The 9,631-nt window shown below is 48.6% G+C and overlaps 1 protein-coding gene across 1 annotated transcript in view; it reads right to left on the bottom strand.

Moving 5' to 3' along the window:
- Positions 1 to 1,151: 1,151 nt before the first annotated feature.
- GATA5 (GATA binding protein 5) overlaps positions 1,152 to 9,631 on the bottom strand; it is a 17,965-nt gene continuing 9,485 nt past the window's right edge. The window contains exons 4-7 of the mRNA XM_009273948.2: positions 4,009 to 4,134; positions 3,065 to 3,152; positions 2,354 to 2,478; positions 1,152 to 1,307 (exon numbers count right to left, since the gene is read on the bottom strand). Coding sequence (XP_009272223.1) covers positions 1,152 to 1,307; positions 2,354 to 2,478; positions 3,065 to 3,152; positions 4,009 to 4,134 — 495 coding nt within the window. The remainder of the gene's footprint in view (positions 1,308 to 2,353; positions 2,479 to 3,064; positions 3,153 to 4,008; positions 4,135 to 9,631) is intronic.

Genomic DNA, 9,631 nt, shown 5'->3' with positions numbered 1-9,631 from the left:
AGCTTCAGGCCCCCCCTGCGTGCCCCCAGCAGAGCATATCTCCCCATCGCCCACCTCCCCGGGGCAGCTCCGAGAAGCTGTAGAAACATGCTGTTGCCAGCTTTTGGAAGTGTGCTGTGGGTTTTGCATCACTGATGATCTTTTGCTACAGCTCAGCTCCAAGAAATTATTTTCTACTTGGCTTTCGTTAAAATAATTAAAAAGGAATCTATGCCCTGCATGGCTCAAAGCTGGAAATCCTCCATTCAAAACATCCCCAAGACTGGATACAAACAAATATACCTCCGACACATCATTTTATTTTTCTGTCCCTCAAACCCTTCTCTTAACTTTTGGAAGACTAACTTCTGATTTTCTAATGCTCTGAGTTGGCAGTATAAAAAACAATCAGGAAATACGAAAGAAAAACAGCATTTCAGTATTCTTTTATTATTGGGAGGTTTTGACCATTTTTGTCATGTAGTTTGCCTAAAATAATCAAAAAAAAATCTTTCTTTGGAGCTGGAAAGGGAAGAGCAGCGTGTTTATTTCATGTATGACTCATCAGCTCAGTGTTGATACGCTAAACGCTTCAGAAGCAACACTCCATACCGTTTTTAATAAAATGTTTAAAATGTTTAAAACAACTGTTGCTTTTTTTTTTTCTCTTTTCTTCCTGTTGTGGCCAATAAAACATAAGGGAGGCCACACAGTTTACATTTTAATAAAATTAAGTTATTTGGTGCCATGTTATTACAGTCTTTATTGGAAAGTGGAATAAATTGCACACAGAGGAGTCATAGGAGGGAGAAATCACTGCGAATAAACATAGATTCTGGGATGCATTTATTTGCTGGTTTCATCTCAAAGGAGGAAGGCTTTCCCCGGGAAAACGGAGGTGGCCCCGGGGCTCCGGCCTCAGGGAGCCAACCCTGTGTTGCTCTGGCTGAGGATGAGCTTTTTGGGGATCTGGTGCCACAGCGGGGGCCATCCCGGCCCCGTCCAGCCAGCGTTTTCCACGCGCATCCTCCAAGAGAAACCTGTCCTCTGGCCGCGGCTCGACACCCCGCAGTCCCAAAGCACTAGGGCAGCCCGTCCTCCTGCCCGTCGGCCGTTTGCAGGGCCAGCTGAAAACGTTGGTCCCGAGGCTTTTTGCCAGAGATTGGGGGTTTCTAGGCAAGCGCCAGGGCGCACCAGGAGTCCTGCCGGAGCGGCACGCTCAGCCCAGGCTGAGGGGCCATGGTGGTGGGGGAGAAGGTGTAGTCCTCGGGCTCGAATTTGAACTCGCCGTGGCCGCCGGCCAGCGCCTCATCTGACTGGCTCTGTGCCTGCCCCAGGGAGGGAAGCAGAAAGTCATTAGAAAGACTGTTATTAGCCAATGGGTCACTCTCCCCCTTGTCGTAACGCAGTGGTAGGACTTGGATGGATTACGGACATGGTGGGTTATCCCTGATGCTACTGCTGCCCTTTGGAGCATCCTGGAGCCGGGCAGGAAGGGTGCTCCATCCCCAGCAAGCACAAGGAACAAGCGGGGAGGAGGCATCCTGGGCCCATCTGCATTTATTTATTGACTAAACATGTCCAGTTTGGAGATCTCTAGGTGTACGTATGATTTTTAAGAGCACAGCACCATCAGATTTAACTGTTTCAGGCAAAAAAACCCCTCTCCCCTACAGCGCAGCTGGTGCCATGCCCGGCACTCGGGCACTGGAGCTGAGCTTCCCCTCCATGCATGCATATCCAGCTCGAGGAGGGCTTAGACCCAGCATAAAGATAGTACTGGGTCACAAGATTTTGATGTGCGGGTTGATTTAGAGCCATTTTTCCCTCTGCCAAGACAAAATAGCAACCTGCCCCAAAGAAATCCTCGGGCCAGAAACACAGCCATGCAATCTGGGGTCTCTGACAGCATTACAGCTCTGTGAGCACTGAGTACCTCAGGGCTATAAAGTGCGGATAACATATGCCCAGGGAGCCTTTTCTTGGGAGCTACAGAGGTTTCCACCCTGGGCTGATCCCACCAACTCGACAGGGTTGTAACTCCCAGGATTTCATGGCAGGAGATGGGAATTAAACCCAGCTAGGTGCCGAAGCTGGTTTGCCACCGATCGCCTCCGCAGCAGCAGGGCTTGGACCTCCCAGTTCCTCACTGCAAGATGGAAGAGCCGATGGGGAGCCAACAGGCTGGAGCCCTTCCTGGTCCGCAACATCTTGGCTCCCTGCTTTCCTCAGTCTGAGGCAGTCCATCAGGCTGGCGACCCCCAGTGCAATGACCTAATTGCTTAGCCTCATCAGGGCACCCCAGGTCAGTGACTACTGAGGTGTGTGGAGCATCCACCCCAGCAGGTGATGGCTGCGGGCCCCTGTGCCTTACCTGGGACACCGACACGATGGTTTGTCCGGGATACTGCGAGGTCGCGCTGGGCTCTGACTTTAAAGTGACCGTGCTGTCTGAGTTCGTAATGGAAGAAGGGGAGTTAGTGGCCGAAGTTGTAGACCCTGGAAGACAATCGGTACAGGATGGTGAAGCAACATAGGTGCAAATCTGCACTTAAGGAAATTTATATTTTAGTGGCTACCATCACATCTCATGGCACGACTCTACTGTTCTCTTTCTCCACCGCATCTCTGTCAGGGTAAGGCTTTGTATTTGGCTGCCAAGATGTTGATGGAGGAGGAGGAGCACCCTTTCACAGCCTGGCAGTGCTGGTCCTGGTACAGGCCGGATGGGCTAACGTTGAATGCGTCGTGATACCTTCCCCTCAACTCTTTAATACACCGTTCCCAGCCCTGTTTTTTCCCATTACTCAATTTAGCCCAGATCTGCTTGAACACGAGCACTGCTGGGCTGGAGCTGGGTGCCCACAGCGCAGAGGAACCTCATGGGAATATGACAGCAGTGAGATTTCCCACCCAGCATCCTCCTTCCACATAAGAGCTAGGCATAAATACAGGCCCTACATCTAAAGCAATCATCAGGGAAAAAATCACAATATTATTTTCTAATTATTGTAATTTCTTGCAGAAGACATGTTGAGGTGAACTGTGCTCCAAGCCCCCATGATGGATCATAGCAGCACTGTACCTGTTGAGGTTTTGCCTTTGATAATGTTTTTAGGCTTCCTTTTCCTCGTCTGGATGCTTTCCTTTTTCATGGCCAGAGGTCGTGGTACCTTGACATTCATAAAGTTTGGAATCATTAATATTGTATTTTACTTAGCTCCTTCCCACACACGTGTTGCTCTCTTATTTACGTGCTGTAGCTCATGCAAAGCACCTAAAGTCCTTGTCCTTCACTAAGTGCTATTTTTCTCTGCAGCAGGCCTTGGCTGGAAGATGTATAAGGCTAACAGCTAAGGCTTTCCCACAAATTTTGTTTTTTCCTTTATTTCCTATTTTCCTTTTCCTGATTTATTAGTGACCTTTATGACAGGACCCTATTAAATTACACTGACAGACTGAGAGCCTACATGGCTCGGAGGGAACGGTCATGGGATAAAGAGACTTTAACCTTTATGGCAGAAGTTTGAAGAGGCCTATATGGAGGGATGAAGTCTCCTCTTTGGCTGATGGACGTTACCAACAGTTCCCATCCTCTGTGGATAAATGTTATCAGCCAGCCTCCATGTGGACTCCTTAGCATCCTTCACACATTCTTAATTACCACATCTAGAAGAAATATGCTCCTTATCTCCAGTCTAGGTTTGGGGAGCTTCAGTCTCCAGCTACTGGAGCCTGGTAAGCTTTCTCTTTGGGGAATAACTTGGCAAACAACCTAATTAAGAGCCACCCAGTGCCAGAAATCTCTCCTCTATGCAGGTACCTCCTGAGAGTGTTCCAGTACCCCCTCAGCCTTATTCTGGAGAACCTCAGTAGACTGAGCTTTTAACTGTTCAAGGAGACAGGACTGGGTTACGGCTCTTCTGGGTCCAGTCTAGAGTCTGGTCCCTCCAGATCTGATATCCTGGAACTGCTGGGCGGTGATCCCAGTGCCCAAAGGGTCCCTCCCAGTGCGGACGCACTCCTCACCCCGTGGAGCTTCATGTACAACCCGCAGGCGTTGCAGACGGGCTCCCCTTCGGCGTTCCTTCTCCAGAGGGTGGTATTGGTTGTGTGGCAGTTAGTGCAACATAGGCCAGCACGTCTAGATGAAGACTTAAAAACAAGCAAACACACACATGAATGGACACATAGGAATGATTAATTGGGAAGTTTCCTTTCATATAAAAATAAAATCTGTAATTTCAGCTATTTCCTGAAAAATGTGAAACACACACGATAGCCAAATTCAGATCAAAGAAATTACATTCAAATGAGATCACTCCAATTTGCAAGTGCTTTTTTTATTGAGCTTGGTAAACCTGGCAAATATCCTTGCAACTCATTTCACAAACTTCCAAGAAATCTGCTGGAAGTGATCGAGACTCAGAGCAGAGAGAACTTTCCTCCAGGAGATCCACTCAGATGGAGAAAGAGATGGAAAATGCCAGCCAGGCTTTAAGCACACGAAGAAAACTCGTCATGCTTTAAGCGAACTCTTCTTCTGTTTTTCTGTACTCAGAACTACCACTAAAGTTAGCAACATCCCAATTAATCTCTGGTTTAAGACAACTGGAATCAATTGGCTGAACTGAGCAGAACCAAACTGAACTGGCCCATGATGGGACCAGGGAGGTTATTCTTTGCGTGTCTCGCAGATAATCTGTTCTCTTACAGGCTGACGGAACACCGTGCAAATGTTAATTAATGGCTTATTTTGCAAGTGCAGTGATCGCTGGCTCTGAAATGTTAATACTTCCAAATGGAGAAGGAAAATATTCTGGCAGAAGCAGCAAACTCATTTCTGACAACTGTACTCCACGCCACTGGAAAATTCACAAGTCTCTATAGACAGACTTGTCAGCTCAATAGGCATTTCATTTGAAAGTCTCTTAACACTAGGTATTGAAACTATTTTAACAAAAGACTTCACTAAGTATAAGATACCAGTGACACAAGTAATATCACAAGCTCTCCACATTCAGGTGTTTGAATACGTTCTTCAGCCTTGAGAAAAATCACTTTGATTCCTCTCAAAGGCAGATGATAGGTGATGCAAGCAATAAGGAACTCCTCGTTTGTTTATTCGTCCATTATTGCTTGATATCATGACTGAGCAATATGACGAATGAGGTGGGAAGAGTAGGAATAAAAATGAAATGTTTTTACAAGATTAGCAGTCAAATAAAGATCAGCTTTGAGTTTCAAGAGACACAAGTGACATGCCCAAGCTTTGATTCACGCGTTGCTCAGCAAAGAGGTCTCAGCAACTATTTGCAAATAACAGTATTGCTTTGGAAATTATTTAGCTTTCAAGAAATAACCAGGCAAAAATAATAATACACCGACGTGTGAGCTGACAAGCCTGGCACAGAGGAGGGGGCAGCAATCCTTGTCCCTAATATGGGACATGCTGTCACAGCAAGATCCTGGAGCTGCTACAGAGCTTCCTTAAAGCCTTTCAGCTGCCGGGGCTGTGCCGTTCACCCCTGCAACCAGGAGGGACCTCAGCCCTGATGGGAGCAGAGGGAGGTGCTGAGCACCCAACGGGTGCAAGGGGCTCTGAGGTCCAGCTCCTGCTGCGGGTGCAGAGGGGAATTTGGAGGCACTCAGCCCTGGGGTAACTGTGCCCGGCATGGGCTGGTGAGATCTGTCATCGCCTGTGGATGGAGGAAGGCCAACACAAAGCCCTTTGGAAAGCCCCGAGATTTCTGGGCCACCGCAGGCCCCTGGGAGGGAGGGACACGCTGTCCCTATTTCATACAACGCTTTGTCCGCGGCTTGCAGACGAGGTGGCAATGAGACCTGTGGCTCCGGTGGCCCGAGGGCAATGCCAGCCCTGCCAGAGCTCTGCCCGCCCTGCCATCACGGCCTGCTCGTGGGCTTTCTGCTGGGGCAGCGGCACATGCCTTCTGCATCTCCTGCACATCACTCTGTGGGCTGCCTCCTCCTCGCACAGCCAGGGGGAGCAGAAACCATCCTCCACAGCTAAGTATTACAATATAAACCCCAGAAACCCTGTGAGAACCTGGCCCTGCACCACAACCTGCCCGCTTAGCAAGAAAGAGACGGTCAAGGCTACTGTTGCTCACTGAAGGACAAGGGTACAATACTTTATTGCTCGTTTCCCAGCAGTTCCCTTAAAAGAAAATGCATTTCTGCTTGCCTCCACCCGGCTGCCTTTGTACCATTCTGACCTTGTCTAGGAAGTTGTTGACTTCAACATTGTGCTCCAGTGTTTATTTATACAAATGCAGCGTACACTCAAACAAAAACTCTTCACAGACCAGGCTTGACAGCCAAGTGTTGCTGATAAGCTCAAGGAATGGTGAGTTGGTGCCTATCGAATCAACCGTGTGCGAGTGCTGCTTGGAGAGCCCAAAAAATTCAGAGCCAGCAGGGCAGGTCCTTCTGAGGGAGCCCAAAGCCATCAGACACTTTGCTTCACCTCCTTTTCAAAGGTGGAAACGAAACCACAGGGTTTCACAAGAAAAAAAGAAGCCTCTGAACCCCCAGATTTAATCAGTGCTCCTCTGCCTCCCTTGCCAGCAGGACGAAGGGGACCTGGTGTCGATAGGAAAGAGGTTGCAGCAAAGTGTGCTGAGACACCCGAGCTCAGTTCCTGAAAGTGGGCAGATCTGAGGCTCAGAGCCAAAGGCAGCAGCAGCATCTGAGATTTGCCTTTGCTATCACGGCTCTGGGAAAACCCACACCTCGGAGGACAAGGGAGCCGCAGGAACTGATGGCCGGGACGAAGCCAAGGCACACACCACGAACGCTGCACAGCTCTAGGGTCCTATCAGGTTGTCCCAGGGCTGTGATCAGTCCCATCCCCACCTTCCCCAAAAGTGTCACCAAACCCACTATGCATTGCAAACTGTAAAAAAGGCCAGGCTGAAAAAACACCCCCTGAGCCAAGCCAGCAAAACTCAACTCCAGGTTAGTCCTTCAACTCAGGACGGCGTGGGAGCTGCTGAGCACAGGACGGCTGCTGCATCTGCCCCCCCTTGCTGCACCGTGCAGTGCAGCTCTGCTCCTAACACGGGGAAATTGCATGCGCAAGGATGCTTCAGCGGCTGCTCCTGGATGGTAAAAGTGATTTGGCTTTTAGGACTGGGTCTAAGGTATCATCCTGTGAAATGTGCCAAGAAACTTTGGCTAGAAAAGATACTGCCGAAAATAAAGTGCTGCTTCCACCCTCCTCGAAGATAAATCCTTTCTGCCGAAAGCCACAGTGCTTTGAATCCAGACACAGGCTGTAGCAAAACGGCTGTCCCTGCTGTGTGGAGGATGTTGCCCTTATCTCAACAAAAGAAACAAAAAATGAACTGGAAACTACACTACTACTGCTCGCCCTCTCACACACACAAGCAGGCTGAGCGCTACTGAGCTGCAGGACGTCATTCCCGCAGTGTTATCTGGGCCACGTTGCGTTCTCCAGGGCTTTCAGCGGGACTTTGCTTTGTGAAAACAGAAATCAGAATAACTCCCAGTGCGGCATCTACTTACAGAACAAAGGTCGTAACGTAAAGGACAAAAGCAACCATTTTTCCTTCCCGTGTCTGTATTTCACCGCATTGTGAAACAGCTGATTTCATCGTTCCTAGAGCAATGGTGTGTCTCCGCGTTCACTGCTCTGCTCCCACCCAGCCCACGCAGGTGAGGTTAGGAGCAGGGAAGACATCCCCCGCCATGGAAATCGTTCGGGGGAAGAAACATCCCAAGCCACCGAGGTGCAGGTTGCTCCCTCGATGGTGGATTTACGGAGCACGCCTGGCACCCTCTTGTCCACCATCAGTGGATCCCCCTTCCTCCAACGGGGCAGAACTTGTTGCAACATGACATTTCAAACCCTTGGGAAAATCCAAGATTTTGAAATGTTTCATTCCAAAGTCAGGATGGAAAGTCAAAATTGCAGCCTCTTTTCTAATCCATAAAACAAAATCCCCTCAAGTATTTCAACCTTACTGAAACATTTCCCCTGGATAAGAATCAGCTCTTTCATTTGGGCTTTATCATTATTGTATTGATTGCCAAAATAATAATAAAAAAGGTTGGAATTGCTTTGATAATTCCTGGCAAGATTTGCTCATCCCTGGGAAACGGTCTTAATTCTGCGAACCAGCGTTCTCCACCAGAAAACTTTGTTGAAATATTTGCCGAAAAATGCCTCACGGGTGCTACGTATGGGGCTCTGCCAGCAATGACAGAGGAGCAGGCAGGGAGCTCGGGGTTCCCGAGCACTGCCTGCACCACGTGGGCAGGGTGCAGGCAACGCAAGGCTGGCTCCCTTCCCACGCACCGAAATAAAATACTGAATAGCAGCGAGATCTCTCCAATTCCTTTGGGGAAAAGCTGTTCAAAAAAACCCTGGAAATTCACCCAGTGCCACATTTTGATGCCAGTATGAAATGCGGAGTTGGATTTAAGTTGGTTTGCACCTCTCTCTCTATGCACGGATCGTATTTGCTCTGAAGAAATCAGCAGCGTAGCTCCGAGATTTGCAGCACAGCAGCGACCAGAGCCCACTGCCGGGGTGCAGATTTAATGTCATTACATTAAAGGAGACCAGGAGGGTTTTGGTGAGACAGGCAAATCATGTCGGATAATGCTAAATGTTTCACAGGAATGCCTCGATTTTGACTGATGAACAAAACAGGGTGATTTTCCATGGAGCCGCTGCTCATTTCATTTTGCAAATCCAGAGCCACATTTCAGGGATCGGAATCAGAATGAAACATCTTGTTCAATCCCAACTTTTTTTTTTTTTTTTTACTGTTTTCTTACACAGAAACTTGTCACTGTTGGGTTATTGCTAATAATTTGTTTTGCAATGCAAAAAAATAACTACGGGAATACGCCCTGAGCGAAAGCAAAAGGAGCTCCCAGCATTTTGCAAATCCAGAGCCACATTTCAGGGATCGGAATCAGAATGAAACATCTTGTTCAATCCCAACTTTTTTTTTTTTTTTTTACTGTTTTCTTACACAGAAACTTGTCACTGTTGGGTTATTGCTAATAATTTGTTTTGCAATGCAAAAAAATAACTACGGGAATACGCCCTGAGCGAAAGCAAAAGGAGCTCCCAGCTGTTCCCCGGCACGGCTCTGACAAACATCCTGTTTGTAATGACGGCTTCTGATGACAGGCTCTGAAACCAAAACTGTTACCACCAAATTTAAACATCCCAAAGCGACTCTACAAAAAAAAAAGGAGGCGCCTTTCCTCTCTCACGATGGGATCCCAATTGGAGGAAGCCCGATACCATGTTGTGGGGGGGAAATAATGCTTTAACCTGCAGAGAAACCGGGAACTATCAAACCCCAAATTCCCCCCTTAGGCGGGCGGGTGAAGGCAGCAGGGGAACTGGGCCCCATCCTGCTCCCAATGTGAGTGGCCACAAACTTGCCTGGGCCAGCTCAGGATCAGCCCTGTCTCCTGTTCATCTACCCTGCCTAGACCACGTGAGTCTGCATGAAGAACTAGGAAATAATAATAGTAATTATTACAGAATAAAAAGCAACGTGCCTGCTGCCGGAACAGAGCTGGAGGAAGCCCGTAGAGCCCCGGACCGCAGGCAGGGCTGATCGGCCCCCGCTCGGCTGTGGTGCAG

This window comes from Aptenodytes forsteri, unplaced genomic scaffold (genome assembly GCF_000699145.1).
Source record: "Aptenodytes forsteri isolate BGI_AS27 unplaced genomic scaffold, ASM69914v1 Scaffold47, whole genome shotgun sequence".
Classification (NCBI taxonomy): Eukaryota; Metazoa; Chordata; class Aves; order Sphenisciformes; family Spheniscidae; genus Aptenodytes; species Aptenodytes forsteri.
Note: the sequence above shows the minus strand (reverse complement) of the source record. Positions and strands in the feature narration are given on the sequence as shown.